Source organism: Maylandia zebra, linkage group LG9, assembly GCF_041146795.1.
Source record: "Maylandia zebra isolate NMK-2024a linkage group LG9, Mzebra_GT3a, whole genome shotgun sequence".
NCBI classification, from domain to species: domain Eukaryota; kingdom Metazoa; phylum Chordata; class Actinopteri; order Cichliformes; family Cichlidae; genus Maylandia; species Maylandia zebra.
Genome location: NC_135175.1, coordinates 9,650,655 through 9,670,508, shown reverse-complemented (window position 1 = coordinate 9,670,508; position 19,854 = coordinate 9,650,655). Strand labels below are relative to the sequence as shown.

The 19,854-nt window shown below is 41.7% G+C and overlaps 1 protein-coding gene across 1 annotated transcript; it reads right to left on the bottom strand.

The window, feature by feature from the left end:
- Positions 1-84: 84 nt before the first annotated feature.
- LOC101478285 (leukocyte elastase inhibitor) lies at positions 85-18,702 on the bottom strand. The gene is made up of 11 exons (XM_024803686.2): positions 18,637-18,702; positions 18,493-18,519; positions 17,605-17,786; positions 5,094-5,279; positions 4,460-4,600; positions 3,528-3,645; positions 1,496-1,638; positions 1,038-1,115; positions 803-892; positions 551-731; positions 85-423 (listed from the first exon to the last, which is right to left on the bottom strand). The coding sequence occupies exons 3-11, from the start codon at positions 17,779-17,781 to the stop codon at positions 197-199; spliced, it is 1,341 nt and encodes a 446-aa protein (XP_024659454.2). The 5' UTR covers positions 17,782-17,786; positions 18,493-18,519; positions 18,637-18,702; the 3' UTR covers positions 85-196.
- Positions 18,703-19,854: the final 1,152 nt, after the last annotated feature.

Genomic DNA, 19,854 nt, shown 5'->3' with positions numbered 1-19,854 from the left:
TTACAGAAATGATGTGACTTCTGACATTTTCCTAGCAGGAAATGTGCTACTGTGGGACACTGAAAGAATAAACAGCAAGGCACGTTTTGTTTTAATAACTTTTCTTTACTTCATTTGTATGAACTAGGTTTACCTTACAAAATCTTATACTGTATATAATGTTTTATGTTTAATTCATGTCAATGTCAGCTCGTGTTTACTCGGGTGAGCAGTACCGGCCCACAAAGAGAATGCTCTTGGTGGGTTTATGTCGGATGAAGAAGATGAAGGGATGGTCGGCAACAAACTCAGCGGGAATCGTTATAGAGCGGACTTCCATGTCAACCCCAGTGGCAGCAGCAGCCTCAGTTCCTTCTTCATTTACATCCACGAAAGCCTTGTGGACAACTTTGGACACTATCAGGTCATTTGCTGGAGACATTCCTAGTAGATGAAGAGCCCAGAAATCAGTTGTGTTTTATTCTTTACCAGATGATGTTTTGCAGTTTTTGTGCTCTCAATATAACTGTATAATTGATTCAGTGTGTCTCATTGGTGCAATATTTCTCACCAGAGAAGTCTCTCTTGTAGATGTCAAAAGCGTTCTCCATTCCCATGTTGGTCAGGATTTTCTCCAAGTCATACTTCTCCTCCATCTTAAATCGAGGGAGCTTGACATCAACCTCGTTGGGGCTCATCATGTCTGGGCGAGTCCAGTCCACAAAGTTCTGATAGGTCAGCTCCTTCTCCAGCTGTGTGGATACAGTGTCACTAGCTTGTCTGATTGAAACTGGACATTAAAGTACTGGTAAGTGCATCTTACCTTTTCCAAGCCTGTGGTATCATCTTCTATGTCATTAGGCAGGAATATGAGCATGCTGAGGTCATTTCCTTTATACGGCATCTCAAGAATCTGTCCAGAAACATTGTTTTTATTTATTACTCCATCAAAGATGATCTGACTTCCTAATCTAGAAATTTAGGCTGATATTTGTAAAAGACAAGTTTTAGATCATGCTGGTGAAATCCTGTAATAAGCTGAAAGTGATGGATGTTACCTTGCAGTTGGCCTCAGGAATGGTCGCAAAAGGAAATTTACTTTTCTGCTGCATCATCTTCACCGGCTTAGTGTCGTTCTGAAAAATAGGGGAGACAAGAGAAATGTTTTTTGTGTTTAGTCTCAAAATGATCTCAAAAAGTTCTGTCATGGTTTTATTCCAGCCATTGAGTGGATTTGGATGTAGAGCACACGTCACAACACAACTTGTTCTTGTTAGTCGAAGTTTGTGATGTGCTGTTGTTTGAGATTTATTTGAGAACTTATTGGATATTACATGAATAATAAACTGCATTGCATAACTGCATAAAGTTGGAAAGTGATCGTCCTAAAAGCACGATTTTATCCCCTCAGAGCTCCAGGCTTTATGTTCTCATTCAGCAAAGTCCACAGCTCGTTTGTAGTATGACAGATCAAAGTATAACTGCACCATCCTATGCTGCCTTTCTGCACTGTTACCTTGTTCAGTCGAAAATGCACATCAGCAGTCTTCTCCTCCTTAAACTGCGTGTTCCAGCTGCCCTTGAAGTAAATGGCATTCACGAGAACCAGCTTCGTCAGGCTACCCACTGCATCCTGGCTTAGCAAGTCCTTGATTTTATCTGGTAAAAAGAATTTATGAAAACTATTAACTATTACCAAAGATGCACTAGTTACTGTACAACATCTTCAGCTATAAAATCAGAAAACAGGGCAACAGCAAGATGGTTTTTATTTTAAAAAAGGGGGGAAAAGCTTTATGATCAGTATAACAGGGAACAAAAAACAAAAATTCAAGCGTAGGCTTGAAGCCACTGAGGTGGTTGTTAGCGGGGGTGACGCGATGCTTCTGGTATGCATGAATTAATTAAACAGTCCAATAACTCCAGCAGTACTTATCTTGTCCTTTTTGGTCTTTGTTCCAAACATTTTAAGATAAAAGCGCAGCGGTCACAAACGTTTTGCCTTCTTATGATTAACAACACACCTGACGCTGATTACGTGCGTCCACCTTAAATACCTTACATAAACCTACCATACAGGAACTTAAAAAGGTGGAATCCTCAGTGGTGCTTGGTGCCACACCCTCAGGGACTTTAATGTTATATAAAAACACTGACAGCTCAATATCTGCCTCAGTCACTCTCCCCGATCCAGCTGAGTCACCAATAGGAAAAATCTGCTTTTCACAGGAACTTGGTAACAGCAATAAGAGAATACGTAGTTTATTCCAAGAAGATATCGTCTCTCTCCCATATATAACATCTTATTGGAACCGATATGTTCCAGATATCAAGTGGAAGACAGTCTGGATGGTCCCCCATAAATATTTGATTGTAAATAAGGTGAAAGAAGTCTCATTTAAAACTCTACATAAATGTTATCCAGCCAGTCACTACATGGTCAAATGTAAAAGGGACATAAATACTAATTGTACTTTCTGTGGGGATCATCCAGAAACTGTGACACATCTTTTTTGGTACTGTTCTTTTACACAGAGATTCTGGAAGGAATTTAGCAGGTTTGTTATTGTCCATATTTTAAGGGAGTTTTCTTTACGATGGGAAAATGTTTTATTCTGTTTGTTTAAGTTCCCCAAGAAGTATGAGAAATGTTTTTTATGATAAATTTGTTCATACTTTTAGCTACATTTTTTATCCATAAATGTAAGTTTACTAACAAAACACCATATTTCTGTCATTATTTTAAGGATGTGGAAATGTACATACAATCAATATCAGACTCCACCAACACAAAGGCTCTCAAAACAATACATGTATGTGTATTCTTATAATTGTTACCTTTTTCTTTTACTCTTGGCTTTTTGTGTTCATGTTCTGTTGTTTTGTATACTTCATCTGTTCGTATGTTGTATACTCATTGTTTATTAAATAAAGTTTAAAAAAAAGAAACTTAAAAAGGTTACCTCTAGCGGCAACATAAGGTATCAACCCAAAAATGGCTCCTACAAAAATAATGTCTTCTTTCAACTGGGATTAAGATGTCTCATTTCCAGCAGGTGGCACCACAGTCCTATAACCCTCATAGAAAGTCCTTGTATCCTATTATTATAGATGGTAGATTTATAAATGGCCTGTATTTGTATCGCGCTTTTATAAAAACAATGAATGAATTTCCTGCTGCACTTAAGATAATATAAAGATATAGAATCAATAGCAGCCAATCCTAAATGGGCCTGAAAAATAAAAATATGTTAAAGACACAAGTGATCAAAGTAGAAGTACCCATCACATAATATAATAAGAATAGAAGAATTGGCCTGCTATTTACAGCAACATACTGCTGTGATGGTTTTATTAATAGCATGAAACCAAACAGTAAAACCCAGAGATAGTGCTGCTTAATACTGAATAGAAATTAGACTGGAAGAACTGGAAACAGAAAATAATGTGGACGGTGGACAATCCGGTAATAATGTCTCAACTGAACACAACACAACTGATCCCCAAGGATTTACAGTGGAGATCATTTAAAGTTACATTATGCTTACCTTGTGTCTGCTTCTCCACCCAGCTGTTGATGTGGACCCTGGCCTCCTCTGCATTTCCTTTGAAGTCCACAGACTCGAGCTCAGCGTTGTAATGCTTTTTGGTGCCTTTTAAAAATTCCTGGAATTGTGGAAATAAGTCACTCGAAACAGATTCAACAAACTACGGAGACTTCAATCAAGTTCAGTCACTGTGTTAAAACATTTTCAGTCCTTTGGATGCAGTTGAAGCTTGAACTAACCAGTCAGCCTTTGTCTAATAAAAGATTAAAGCAAATAGCTTGTTGGATGCCAATTTAAGTAGCCAGCATAGAAAAATACACAGATTGTGGGTAAGCTGGTTTGTAACGTTTCGGTTCAGATGGCAGCAGTTTTTGCTGACAAATGTAAGTTTTAGTATTTCTAAGTATTAATAAATTAGTGTTTTACTTCTTTATATATTTCTTTATACTATTTGCAAATGTTTTAAAAGTTTAATCTGCTGTGATGACTGGAACACAAAGGAGAGAAATGGTGCCTTGTCTCTTGTTATGAACTGTAAATAAATAAAACTGTAAAATGATTATATTTCATTTTTGTTTTATCTGTTTAGTTCTATTTTTTCAGTTTTACTGTTTTTGTGTCATTTAGTTTTAATGCAAATGTTTCTATTTTATTGCTGTGTTTTATGAAGACTTGTCTGTTTTTTATCATAGAACATATTCTTGTGAAATGTTTCCAGTAAATACAGTGAACTTGTACTACCACTACTACTGACTAGATGTAGCCAACTTCATGGTATTAAATTAGCATTACTGTCCTAAACTTTGTGTAAGTGAAAATCCAGGGAGCAGGGAGAAACGTGCACAGCTTTGGTCTCATGACTTATAACAGGGCTCACTGCACAGGTTAGTCATTTATTGTAAGTCTAAGTAACAACAGGTTTCCTCTCACACCTCGAGAAACGTGTAGGACCGATCCCCGTAAAGTCTGTTGGCAAGACTGAGGGAGTATGGAGCATCAGCCTTGTTCAGATCAGTTAGTAGTTTGGCAAACTTGGCGTGGACATCATCCTCGTCGGTCTGGGGTTTCAGACACTGTGAACAGCCAGAGAAGACTTACGTGTTATAAAGCCACGATGAACAAAAGACAGATGAAAGACAGTTAATATGGCTAACATAACTCTGCATTGGCCTTTTTGAATGTATCAATGTTAGTTTATTTTCATTTGGTAATAGCTTTCTCATCACTAACATCCACTGAATGATTGGATTCAAAGTCTTAAGGAACTGAAGAGCTCAGTAGTAATCTGTATTTACAAGGCCTCCTGCATCTTTTGGAAAGAATACAGAAAAAGCACAAACAGACGCAACAAACGCTCAAATATGTTAAACATTTAGAACATGTATGATGTTACGCTTTTGTTGACAATGAACTTTTCACCTGCTGCATAAATCTGCTTTCTACTAATTCTGTTTTAAGGTGTTAGCTATGTGTTGGATATATGTGGTGGGAAGTTTGGTGTGAGATACTCTGGAGCTAAAACCTTGAATTTCCCTGTCAGATCACAGTTATTCGCTTTGTTACCACCTTGCGCAGGTAGCCCGGCAGTCTGGTTTGCTGCTGAATCTGCGTCTGCATCTGCGTCCGCGTCTGCATCCGTGTCTGCATCAGGGTCTGCATTGGCGTCTGTAGCGACGACGACGTTTCTGACTGTGTTTGTGTCGGTTTCTCTTCTGCCGGCTTTAGTTTTTCAACCTCAGTAAAGCCGAGGACCTGTGAGGGAGGAATCACTGTTGACATTTTCATAGTTTGTTTGTGTGTGAATATGTGAATGCATGCATGCATTACACATGTTATTTGGATATAAATATGTTTGAGCAGACATTCTGTGGTGACCTGCTTCCCTTTTGGAAATAAAAAAATAAATCCACATGACAAAAAGTCTCAAATTTAAGGTTAAAGAAATATGGAGGGTTATGGACACATTTCACCTCTCCTCTATGTTATATATGGTAATGAAAGTATTCGGCAGCCTAGAAGCCATGCATGTACATATTCTGCACCAAACCAAAAACTCTCAGGTAGAAATACATTATTATATTCATACAGTATTGTACTGGACGTTGACACATACTTAACAAGCCATGTGATCACAGACTTGGCCATTGAAGAATATCCCATTTCTTGTCTTGAGAAACTCTCTGGTTTATTTTGCAACAGTTTTTAGTTTATTTCCATTTGAACTGTGAAGCTTTGTCTAAATGGTTTAGCTGAATCACCATAATAGCTTATTATTGTAATATTGGGTTTCTGGGCTTTATTCTGTGGTAAAATATTAACGACTACTGTTATTAAAGCCACAAATTTTCCCCTTGCTTTGGCAAAGATCATCTGCTTTTATTTGCACTTTCAATATCTACTTATATTCCACATATAATACTGATAGGAGCAAAACCAGCCTTTGTACACAAATCATGATCTGTTTGCCAGATATGTAGTGAAATGACATGATTGATGTAATCATTCTGTAATCCATACTCCTGTATAACCATCAGCAGTTTTGTTTGTTTGTTTGTTTTGTTTTGTTTGTTTTTTTGGGGGGGGGCTTTGTTTCTTTTGTCGGTTGCACGGACCAATACTGTAACAGTTTACCAGTGTACAGTTTGGTTTGTATCATATCTATCTTATAGACTCCAATTTGTACATGTAAATGGAGAGTCCTCTTCACACACTGAGGTTAATTATGGAGTTCCACAGGGTTCAGTGCTAGGACCAATTCTGTTTACATTATACATGTTTCCCTCAGGCAGCATCATTAGAAGACATAGCATAAATTTTCACTGCTATGCAGATGACACCCAGCTCTATCTATCCATGAAGCCAGGTAGCACACACCAATTAGTTAAACTGCAGGAATGTCTTAAAGACATAAAGACCTGGATGGCTGCTAACTTTCTGCTTCTTAATTCAGATCAAACTGAGGTTATTGTACTCGGCCCTGAAAATCTTAGAAATATGGTATCTAACCAGATTCTTACTCTGGATGGTGTTACCTTGGCCTCCAGTAACGCTGTGAGGAACCTTGCAGTCGTATAGTACCATATCACCCTATTAGAGCACTTCGCTCTCGCTCTGCAGGCCTACTTGTTGTTCCTAGAGTATTTAAAAGTAGAATAGGAGGGAGAGCCTTCAGTTTTAATGCCCCTCTTCTGTGGAACCAGCTTCCAGTTTGGATTCGGGAGACAGAAACTATCTCTACTTTCAAAATTAGGCTTAAAACTTTCCTTTTTGCTAAAGCATATAGTTAGGGCTGGAGCAGGTGACCCTGAATCCTCCCTTAGTTATGCTGCAATAGACATAGGCTGCCGGGGATTCCCATGATGCATTGAGTTTTTCCTTTCCAGTCACCTTTCTCACTCACTATGTATTAATAGACCTCTCTGCATTGAATCATATCTGTTATTAACCTCTGTCTCTCTTCCACAGCATGTCTTTATCCTGTCTTCCTTCTCTCACCCCAACCAGTCGCAGCAGATGGCCCCGCCCCTCCCTGAGCCTGGTTCTGCCGGAGGTTTCTTCCTGTTAAAAGGGAGTTTTTCCTTCCCACTGTCGCCAAAGTGCTTGCTCATAGGGGGTCATATGATTGTTGGGTTTTTCTCTGTATCTATGAAGCACCTTGAGGCGACTTTTGTTGTGATTTGGTGCTATATAAATAAAATTGAATTGAATTGAATTACAGTTCACTTCTTCAGTAAATAGCAGCACTGTGCAGTAGAAATATATCATTATGAGTAAAACCTCTGCCTTTAAATGTTACTAAGGAGTACAAGGCTGTAAAAATATATATTGTTTCTCTATGTGGAACATTATATATTATTGTCACAGTTGGGCGGAAGCTGACTGTGTGGAGTGAGGAGGAGAATCCAAATGCAGACACGCAAAAACAAAACTTGATTCTAACAGAAAAAGCGCCATTTATTATGGCTGATTAAGCAGTACAAAAATAAAAAGGCGAAATCAATTCAAAGCTAAACAATAACCTGAACCGGGGAAAACTAGAAAGAAAACACAAAATATCCTAAACATAAAAAAATGTGACGTGGAGAAAATAAACATGAAAAACCTTTAAAAGTGGATGAGGCATGAAAGCGCACAGATTGGCTGTATCCCAATTCAGGGTCTGCAGCCTTAAAGGCCGCATTTTAAGGCCGATTACGTCACCGCGACGCGACGAAGGCTGTCCCAATTCGAAGGCTGCTCGAAATGCGGCCCTCAAATGCGTCCGTCATTTCCCTGAATTTTAAGGACGTGGCGGTGTAGACTTCGTGGCCCAACATATCCCAGAATGCATAACGCGGCGGTGGGTATGGATAATTTTGCCGAAAAAAACGGCGGATGAGGGGCGGCCGAAGAGTAGACTTTAAGTACTGAATATTATGTCACTTATTTATGTGCAGATGTTTAATAATGAAGAACATTAAAACATTACTGTTGGCCACATGTCGGCAAAGTTATGTAACATTAGTGACGTTTGTACTAACTTGGTTTTAAAGCCTTTACTTTAAAATATACGCCGTTCAATAGCTGAGCTTAATCTTACAGAGAATGATCAAAGCTCTTGTAGAAACAAACAAACAAATGAACAAAAGATTTTCTCCTTCATTTCTGTCAAACAAAGTTGTATGACACGTTTCCAGCTGTTAGTATCATGGTTGCTAGGCAACCTGGGCAGCGCAACGGCGGCTAGACCGTCCCATTTCACAAGCCTCGCACTTCCGGCCTTAGCGGTCTTTAAGTATGCGGCCCTTGAGGATCGTTGAGGCTGCGTACTTTAAGGCTGCAGACCTTGAATTGGGATACAGCCATTAAGTGCACACAGGAGGTGATCAGGGGAAGCGGAAACACACGGGGAAACAGCTGATTAGAATGAATATAATGATGCCACACGGGAAGTGAAACTAAACACAATGAACATGGGACACCCGATCTCTTCAAAATAAAACAGGAAACATAACAGGATGGAGATATGACACGAACTTGACAACACAGGACATGCAGACAAGAAACACGACAAGTTAAGACACGCAGACTCAACATGACAAACCTAGGAGGGAGACTTAAACAGAGAGGGTGATGAAACAAAGAGATCTAAGAAACACTGAACTAAAACAGCAACCTAGGCAAAATAGAATGAGCTTAATTCATTAAGATAAGTAAACTTGTCGAAATGGTTGAAACTCATTTACCTTATAATGCCGAGTTGTTTATTCAGTACAATATATTTTATTAGTTCATCAAATTTGTGCAATGCTAGGTCTAAATCTGACAAGTGGGATGGAACTACAGATAATATTAAAATATTCAAACAAGAATGTTGAGCTTAAAAATGGGACGTAGTGGGACTTCCGGTTTATGTGACTATGGCGTAGGTCGCACCGAGCGTAGCTCCTGCAGAGTCTAGTTATTATCTAGCATTTCCAGGCACATTTTGACGGGTTTTTTCTTTTTGTTCAGTTCCGAGACAAGACTGTTTTTGCTTTTTGTGTTTACAATGTCGCGTAAGGTTAATAAGAGCGCAAGCACCTCTCAGCCAAACTTGCGGCCTGCTGCTAACACTGCATCCCCGCCTCGTGGTAAAACTTCGCCACTGCCTGGGTCACCCGACACGCCGCTCGTCGATACGGAAAAATTCACGAAGGCTGAACTCCTCTCTGAACTTAGTGAAGAAATTTCAGCACTGTTTAAAAAGGAACTGACGACAGCGTTTGCGGAGAATCTCACGTCTATCAGGTCCGACATACAGCAACTAAAAACGGACCTTTCCTCAGATATAACTACCATGCGGCAGGAATTCGCTGGCCTCAGAAGCACAGTTACGGAGATGGAACAGTCTCTCTCCACATGCACGGATGATATTGTCCACCTCCAAGCCAAAGTGGATGCGATGTCAAAGGAGTTGGCCAAATTGGAGAATAAATGCGAGGATTTGGAGTCCAGGTCTCGCCGCAATAATATACGCATTGTTGGTGTGCCAGAGGAGAACGTCCTGTCCGCTACAGATGTGTCCGTGCTGTTGATGGAGGCATTTCAGCTTGGGAAGGAGCCGCTTGTAGACAGAGCCCACCGAACTTTGGCCCCCAAACCTAACACCGGTGAACGCCCCCGTGCTATGGTTGTGAAGCTGCACTATTACGCTGACTGTGCTAGGATTCTCCAGAAGGCCAGGGAGCTGCAGAGGGTGCAGATAAATAATATGACCATTTCTGTGTTCCCCGACCACACCGCTAAGACAGCGCGGGCCCGTGCGGCTTTCAATGAGGTCCGTCGCCAGCTTCGCGGCATCCAGGGAGTCCGATTTGGGATCCTCTATCCGGCAAGACTACGGATCACTTATCAAGGAATGCAGCGCGACTTCGTCTCGCCAGATGAGGCCAAGGAATATATTAAGACAATAACCACGCGATAAAAAATATAGCGGGACAATGTTTGTTTGTTTGAAATAGCGCATGATCCAAATCCAAACATCATTGTGGTAAGCTAAGTTTGTTACTCTGCCAAACACTTGTTTTGTTTTACCTGTCTAATAGTAAAGTATAATTGGGTTATTTTTATTTTATTTGTGCCTTTTAATCTATTGAGAAATGACTCTGTTGGAGCTTTGGTTTGACACGGTTCGTTTCGTAGTCGGGAGCGTTTTTGTTCAGATTGCTCCGGGTGGGAGCGTGCACTGCCGTCTCCATCGTTTGGGGATGGGGGCTTTTGCTGTGCAGGGGGGAGGCGGGAGGGTGCATTTGACGTGTTATTATTATTTTTATTCTGAAGCTGTACTTCTGTTGTTGTGGGTTTGCGTTGTGTGTTTGTGTGAGTGTGTTTTTCCCACTTGTTCTTTCTTTGGGGGTGAAGAAATAAGTATTTTCTCTTTTATCTTTCTGCAATGACCAGTACTTCAGGTCAGTCCTTAGGCAATAGTGGTATTAGATTTTTAACTTGGAATGTCAAAGGTACAATTAAAACCCAGGAGGGCATGGAGCTACCTGCCAGGGAGCAGCAGGTAAGCGCATAGTCCCTCCTGATAGCCCTTAATGTCTAAGTGTATTTAAAATTGAGAGGTGGGCAACGACGCCAGGGGTGAGGTATACACCCTGATGGTAATTTGGACTCCGTGATTGTGCCCACCCCCAAGATCCTATATGTATGTGTAATGAGAGTGTGAATAATGTGAATGTCTAAGTTGTGGGATAAAATTGAGGCAGAGGCAGCCAGAAGGGGACGGGGGGACGGGGGGGGGGGGGGGGGACGGGGGGGGTAGCCTCCTCTGCACCCTGGTGACATACCCCTACTCCAAGGCCCTGCATGTGTGGGTGGTTGTGGTGGAGCTGGAAGAGGGAGGCAGCTGGAGATGGGGAGGGAAGGAAGGGAGGGGCAGGTAACCCCTCCCTGGGGCCAGCTCCCCCGCTGACCCCAGTAGGCACTCCCATACTCCGCGACCCGCCAGGGAAAGGGGGCCCAGGCCCATCCAGACCGAGGCCCAGTGCAGCAGCGCCCCCCGGCCCCACAGAGCCCGGGACAGTCCACCCAACCCCACCACAGAGAAAACTGCACCCACCCCACCATCCACTCATCTTCCAGACTACATAAGACAGTAAACGCCCAGGCTGAGATCTTCCTCCACCTCTCCTGTATCTCCCCCTCCTGCAGAGAGAGTTCCTGAAGAGAGGAGAGCTCCTGCAAGATGTGACCATCTCCCCCACCAGTTGAAGATTGCACCTTAGAACACACATGCATCAACACTACAATGAGCGGGTGGAGGGAGGTTTGGAGTCTTCTCCCACCCCCGTTCTCTGCGGCCTGCTGGAGCGGGAGGGCTAAGAGGAGTTGGCCGTCCGACTGCGGTCTGGGGTGTGGGGCCTCCCTGCTGCTACGGAGTCGGGGTGGTCTGCCTCTCCCCACCGCAGGGAAAAGGGTAACACCACCTGGGTCTGGGTGCAGTTCCCCCCTCCAGGGGCAAGGGTACCTAGACCCGGTTTGTAGAGTATGCTTGGGGAGTGTGATCGTGTGTACAGCGTCTCTTTATGTCTGTCTCCACGTTGGTTGAGTGTGGAGTAAGTGCACATGAGAGCATGAGGGTGGGAATGGATGTTTGTGTCTGTGTGTGCCTGTATGTCTGTGTCTATATGTCAGGTTGGGTATCAGACGCCACCTCTTTGGGGACATCTCAGGCCCTCCAAGGTTTGGAGGCCTATCTCCACCCACCACCACTTCCCCTGCCGGTGGCGGACTCCCTCAGGTGTCGGTGCGTTGGTGGTTCTTTGTGTCTGGGGGTGGGCGTCCGGGTACACACCGGCTCACTCCTTGGCGGCCGCTTATTGGGGCCTGGAGCCTGGGGCTCGCTCGGGCCCCTTCGGAGGTGGGGTGCCCCCGGCCTCTCGGCCTGGGGCTCGGTCACTCAGGCACAGCTGGGGGCCGGCAGAGCTCATGGGCGCGTCACTGCAACCCCCCCTGGCTTCTGCTCCGCGGCTGCTGAGTGAACCCTCATCTGGGACTCTCCTCAGCTCTTACTGGAACAGTGGCGCGGCTGCCCCTCTGTTGGTCTTCCATGGTCTCTTGTGTTCTGGGGGCCTCTGGATGTCTGGAGTTTTGATCTCCTCCATACCCGCTTCACACCCTGGAGGACGGGGCTGTGGCCCCCCCACACTCCCTAGCAGATCGTTACATGGAGAAACCTTCGGAATACAAGCGCGCTGATCCACACAGGTATGCACACGGGTGTTCACTGCTCGTAGACCCAAATTACACCTTTCTTGGCCGCTACTTCGAAGCACATCTGTCCTGCGTGCTGCACAACAACATTGAATATTTAGTATTTACTGCTGTTTACACTTAGCTAGATTAATGCGGTGGTGTTGTGTTTAGTATGTTGCTTTGTTTTTTTTTTGCTTGTTTTCTATTTTTCTCTCAACAGGTGATCCAGGAGATTTTTATTTTTTTTTCTCCCCCCCTTTCTCACTGTCCCTCTCCCCTTCTGTTTTCCCTTTCCTTCCTCTTTCTTTCTCCCTTTCCTATCCCTCACTCATGTCTGTCCCGTCTGTAACATCTGAAAATAAAATATAATAAATAATAAAAACAAAGATCGACCAAATGGACCAATACGGCAATGCCACGATGATCCATTTGGCAAACTAAATCCATTGGGTATCCTTGTTGGTCTTCAGACAACAATTCTGATGGCTAAAGAACCAAATGGGACAGGCAAAAAAAAAAAAAAAAGAAAAAAAAGAGGAATGTCAAAGGTATGAATAGCCCAATTAAACGATCTAAAATATTCTCGCCTCTTAAACGTTTAAAGAGTGATCTAATGTTTTTGCAAGAGACCCATTTGCGAAATCGGGATCATCTTAGGCTCAGGTGCCCATGGGTGGGTCATACTTTCCATTCAATGTTTAATTCAAAAGCCAGGGGGGTGGCGATCTTAATAAACAGAAGGGTACAGTTTACAGCCTCTGAGATTAAAGCTGACAAAAACGGGGGATATTTGGTTGTTGTAGGCACCATGTACAATGTACCCGTCCTCTTAGTCAATGTGTATGCGCCAAATTTTGATAATCCAGGTTTTACAGATGATGCTATTTTTGAGTAGTCTCCCTTCCCTTGATACTCATCTTTTGATATTGGGTGGTGACTTAAACTGTGTTATTGATCCTGCCTTAGATCGCTCGAATCCTCGGACCCTGACCCAATCCTCTATGTCCAAGTCTATTTCGGAGTTTATGTTTCAGAATGGTTTTGTAGATCCCTGGAGGTTTTCTAACCCTACCACCAGAGCGTACTCTTTCTTTTCTCAGGTACATCAGTCCTTTTCGCGGATTGATTATTTTTTTGTGGACGGTTCCCTTATTCCAAAAGTACTGTCATCTACGTATCATCCTATTGTCATTTCCGATCACGCACCACTTAGCGTTGACATCAAGCTCATAGCCCAGTCCTCTTTTTCCTCACCCTGGAGATTTAACTCTTTGTTGCTTTCGGATGAGGGGTTTGTTACCATTATCAAATCTGCAATTGATGAATTTATGGTGTTTAACGACAGCGATACTGTTATGAGGTCATTGCTTTGGGAATCTCTCAAGGCATATGTGCGCGGGCAAATAATTTCTTTCTCTGCCCATTCCACTAAAAGCCACAAAGCCAAACTTCAAACTTTGACTACACGAATTTGTGACATAGATAGACAGGTTGTTGACAGTCCCACTCCTGATTTGCATAAAAGACGACTTGACTTGCAGACCGAATTTGATTTACTTTCTACAGCAGATGCTGAACGACTCTTACTTCGTGCGCGTGCGACTTATTATGAACATGGTGATAAGCCCAGAAGGCTTTTGGCCCATCAGTTAAAACGTCAGGCCTCTTCTCGATTAATTTCTCAAATTAAAGATGCGGCAGGCAACTTGGTCTCTGATTCAAAGGAAGTAAATGAGGTGTTTAAGACGTATTATTCCTCCCTATATGAATCTGAATCTGCTGCTGACGCCTCTGAGATGGATTCTTTTTTTAACGGTCTTATAATGCCCACTGTCGATCCTGTTATAGCTGAACAATTAGATGCCCCTTTTAGGTTGGATGAAATTGTGCATGCAATCAAGACCATGCACAATAGTAAGGCACCAGGACCTGACGCGTTTTCAGTTGAATTTTTAAAAACATTTATAGACAAGTTAGCCCCACTACTTCTTTCAGTGTATAATGAATCTTTTGAACGTGGTCTATTGCCCCCTACATTGTCTCAAGCACTAATTACTGTTCTCTTAAAGAAGGGTAAGGATCCTACGTCTTGCACCTCGTATAGGCCTATTTCACTGCTGAATGTTGATGTTAAAGTCTTGGCTAAAATTTTAGCAATTCGCCTTGAAAAGGTTCTTCCTACTATTATTTCAGATGAACAGAATGGCTTTATTAAAGGCCGCCAGCTGTTCTTTAATGTCCGCACGCTTTTGAATGTCATTCTTTCCCAACACTCGACCACTAATTCAGAAGTAGTTATCTCACTTGATGCTGAGAAAGCTTTCGATCGTGTGGAGTGGAGCTTTCTCTTTGCGGTCTTACAAAGATTTGGTTTCAAGGACAGATTCATTTCATGGATTCGACTGTTGTACAAGGCACCCCAAGCCAGTGTATAGACAAATGGTGTTTCCTCTGGCTACTTCTCATTGTCACGCGGCACGAGATAGGGTTGCCCCCTGTCCCACCTACTTTTTGCTATTGTAATTGAACCCCTATCTATAGCTTTGAAGGCCCTTCCTCATTTTCGTGGTATTTCCCGGTCAGGCCTTGACGTAAAATTGTCTTTGTATGCAGATGACCTGCTTCTATATGTTTCTGCTCCCTTATCTAGCATACCATCGATTGTGTCTCTATTAAACAAGTTCGGCTCTCTGTCAGGTTACAAAATAAATCTTCTTAAAAGTGAATGTTTCCCCATAAATTCTTTAAGTCTTACACTTAAACAATCTGACATTCCTTTTAGACTTAGCCCTGCCGGCTTTAAATATTTGGGAGTTAACGTGACTCGTACTTTGTCTTCTCTATACTCTTCCAATTTCTCCCCTTTAATGACTCAAATTCAATCAGATTTTCAGAGATGGAATTCACTACCTTTGTCACTAATTGGTCAGATCAATGCTGTAAAGATGAACATTTTGCCTCGATTGTTATTTCTGTTTCAGAATATTCCTATATTTTTACCTAAAGCTTTTTTCAAAAAGTTAGACCAGCTAGTTACATCGTTTTTGTGGGGAGGGAAACATCCCAGGGTGAGGAAATCATTATTGCAGAGACTGATGTTTGATGGTGGTCTTGCCTTGCCTAACTTTTTATTTTACTATTGGTCCTCTCATATTCACAAATTGACCCATTAGCTTCAATCTCAAGAACTGCTGTGGTGTAAACTGGAACGCCTGTTGTGCACTTCCTCATCCTTAGAAGCTTTATTGTTCTCTCCACTACCACTTAAGCCTTCTCATTTCACCCAAAATCCCGTGGTACAGTCTAGTCTAAGGGTCTGGTCACAACTCAGGAGTCATTTTAAGTACATCTCTGCGTCAGTACACATGCCCATCACGCAGAACCATCTGTTTACTCCTGGCCTCATTGATGGTACCTATGTACAGTGGAAGCATCATGGTATTAATACCTTTAAGGATCTCTATAAAGATGGCACTTTCTTAACTTTTTTAGACCTGTGTTCAGAAACAAATCTTCCGGCTACCAATCTATTCCGTTATTTTCAGGCACGGCATTGCACTTCTGCTCTCTTCCCCTCCTACCCTCTTCTTCCTAATGTCCAACCATGGGAGGAATTCTTATCCCTTAAACCCAATAAGAATTCAATTATATCTTTAATATATGAACAACTTATGGATTTAAATGTCCATTCAGTTGCTAAAATTAGGGGGGCTTGGGAGCGGGAGTTAGGAGTAATTTTTTCGGATCAGCAATGGGAGAAAGCAGTATCCAATGTCCGTTATAGTATGTCCTGTGCCAGGTTACAACTTATCCAGTTCAAGGTATTGTACAGGGTTTACTATTCAAAGTCTCGTCTGTCTGAGATTTACCCACAAGTGATGGATCAGTGTGAGAGATGTCATGCCACCCCATGTGACCTAGGCCATATGTTCTTTCTGTGCCCAAGACTCCATGGCTTCTGGAGTCAGTATTCAGTTATTCTTTCCAAGGCTCTTGGGACCCAAATCTGCATGGACCCTTTTCTAGCTGTTTTTGGGCTTCCAGTCAACACTGGTCTAACCGACCCTACACATTTCAAAATTTTAGCCTTTACATCACTTTTGGCTAGACGTTGCATCTTACTCCTTTGGAAATCTTCAAAGCCACCTTCAGTTTCTTTTTGGTTTAGAGATGTGATGTCATTTCTTAAATTGCAAAAGATAGGCCTTGTGGCGAAGGGCAAATACAGAGAATTTTATCATATCTGGGGCCCCTTCGTAGACTATTGCAAGTCATTAAATGCTCTACCTGCTGATTAATATCATATCTCTCCCCCCCCCCCCTTTTTTTTTTTTTTGTGTTTGTTTTGGGGTTTGTTGTTTGTGTTTGTTTTGGGTTTCTTATTAGGTTTTGTTTTGTTTGTTTATTTAAGTGTGTGTGTGTGTGTGTGTGTGTGTGTGTGTGTGTGTGTGTGTGTGTGTGTGTGTGTGTGTGTGTGTGTGTGTGTGTGTGTGTGTTATCGTATCTGTTCATGTAAGAAAAACTAAAAAAATATGTGAGGGGAACAGATTGTATTGTCATTGTAAACCACTGTACACTTGTCTCTCAATAAAAATATGAAAAAGAAAAATGGGACGTAGTGTAAAGCAGGGCAGGGTAAAGGCTGATCATTTTTGTCATTTACACAGTAAAAAACATAAAGGTTGAAAATGTATTATAGTTTAACAACTTTGGTTGAGAAGTTAACAATTATATTTTATGTTTGTCAATTTTTTTGTCCATATCAACTTGTGTTTAAGTCGCAAACACTAACAGGGGAAAAAAAAGCCTGCCTGGGCTTGTTCTTGTCTAATTCCAGTAGCTAATCGGGAACTTGTCCTGACTGAAATTCAAAGTCTCCTGTTTGATGTCATGCTTCACAGTGCAGTGGAATTCATTATTCCTTTCCTGAACCTCAGCCAACACAAGCATTCCCTACCTGTTTTGCTGACACTGGGAAACCAAGTGAGTAATGAATGCCTGCACAGACACTTTCTCCTGTCACACCCCACTCTGCCTGCTGGGTTAAAAAAAATTCCACTAGAAACCCTCCTCAGACCTTCCCATTATCCCCATTATAAAAATGTATTAAAATATATTTGTGATCTCCTATTATTATCTCCTTTCAATACAAAATAACCTGCTTTTACTCTCCTTTAAATCCTTCATACATCACTGTACTGTGCACTCAGTTACCCGAACACCTGAAACCACACCTTCCTCTTTTTATCTTGATGAGACAGATTCACACACACTTCCCATAATATTTGAAAGCAGACGCTCTGATCCCAATGGGTGCCACAACATGTATGTATTTTACAACATGTGCATATTCTACCTCTGACATCTGTGTGGCTGTGCTGCCCCTCGCCCCCAGCATCAGCATGGCGAGGGCTGCAGAGACGCTGAGACCAGAGTAGAAGATGTTTCCAGTGCTGTCCTCCTCACTCAACGTTTTGAGCATAGCCAGAGAGAAGGCAGTGCTAGCTTTGGATACAGGGACTGATGATGCCATTGTATCTAAAAATAAATAAATAAATAAATATTAAACTGATGTCATATATCAACGTGTTGATACAGGTTGCCACTTTTTTCTGCCACTATTTTTTATATAGTAATAAACAATCAAGCTTTTAATAAAGTTCAAAGACTTACAGCAAATGTATGCACAGCATTTAAAGAACAGACACTTCTTTATAAATTCTGCATTTCTTCCTGGTATCCTGAATTTTAGCTTCTGGGCAAAATCCTGCCTGATTGTGATCTGTTTAAGGAATGTCCTCAAAAACCAACAATCCAGGAGCAATTTGGTGGCAATCTGTGTGTTTTCCAGTGTGATGACGCAAAAGGCAAAGTGATAACAATGCAGCTTGGAGATAATCAAATTAATATTTTGGATCCAGGAAACTCTTTAGATCTTAGTCTGATCTATAATCTATGATCAATCCTTAAAAGTGCAGTGATGAGGCAGGGATGGGTCCTCATCAGTCAGGATATAGCCCAGACGCTTGTGCCAGGAAGAATTTCAGAAGATAAGAAGGGTCACATTTGATTTGTTTCCCAATAAAAGAAACTTATGAAATGTTTATGATTCTCCATCAGAAACATGTAGAGAATAAGCTGAATAAAAAGGGAACATGTATGAAACACAAAATTTGCACCATTCCCAAAGTTTTTGTCAATGACTTTGGACAAAACTTATTTTCCTCATGATCTCTTCACTTACCTTTAAATCTCTGTTGATCCCGATAAACTGTATCAGAAGGTATGAAAGAAGAGCTGTTAGTCGAGTAAAGTCTGACCGTTACCTTTCTCTGTTACCTTTCTTATCCTCACGCTCCAGTAACAATGATTGACATCCTCTACTTACTGACATAAAATCTTCCTCTGACTCAAGGAATGATCCAGACTGTTTCAGTTAAATGACGCAGTTTTTAAGCCTTCTCTGACACACCCAGGCTCATGTAGGTGGCTTCAGCTTGAGAAATGATTAAGAGCTCACACCCATTAGTGAAACATGCACCCACCCTGATGGGTGCACATCTAGTGCCAATGGGTGTGTCTTGGACCCGTTTCCTCAAGTTACCCTGAAAAGAAAAAACTCATACAGAAAAGGGATGAATGGATAAATGGATGCTAAGAAGAAGACAAAGTGCAAGTAATAGTTGATAGTTTATTTAATAATCTTCAGAAGCAGCTCCATACAAATTGTTCTTTGTTTACGATGTTTATATGTGAGGTGTGTTTGAGATGCTGTGCAAATGAGTCACATTTTCCACATGCAGGAGTCTGTCTGGTGGGTAGGTGCGTGATGACCAATCATACAAAGAGATCATTACTAAAGAAGACATTGAAAGGGAAGCTCTTTAAAATTTTCCTCGTTTAAATTAATCACAGAATGACTGATCCAAAAAAAAAAGAAGAAGAAAGACTGGAAGCGCTCCAGTAGGTGCCATTTGAAAGGACTCTTTTGTCCATTTACACTGAAAATATTTGGATAATGTTTGATGTATTCTAAACCATATTTGCACACATTTTTTTCTCCCTCTACTACATGATGACAAAAATGACAAAGTGCAAAATGTCTTTGCGGTTATTCACCACAGTACTCTGATTTATTTCAGAATTCAAAAACATCCTTACCCATAACCAACCACACTGATTTGCATAACATAATCTGTTATGGTGCAAGCTTTAGAAAAATAAGTTTGTGTGTGTGCATGTGTGTGTGTGTGTGTGTGTGTGTGTGTGGCGTGTGTGTGATTTTGCTACATGATAAGTCAAAGTGGACTTGGAGAGTTCATTCTCTGTGTCAACCTATGTGGCACGTTCAATGACATTGAAAAAACAGCCATGTGGTCATTCAGCTCGTTCCAGGAATCAGGTATTTCTATGGAATGATTCTTCACAGGTTTAAATTATTGACACACACACACACACACGGAGGGGGAGGGAGGGAGGGAGAGAGAATGCTTTCAGAAATATAAATGATTGTTTATTGGTCCAAAATGTATTCTGCAGCAGGACAATGACCCTAACATACAGCCAAAGCCATTAAGAACTATCCTCAGTGTAAAGAAGAAGAACA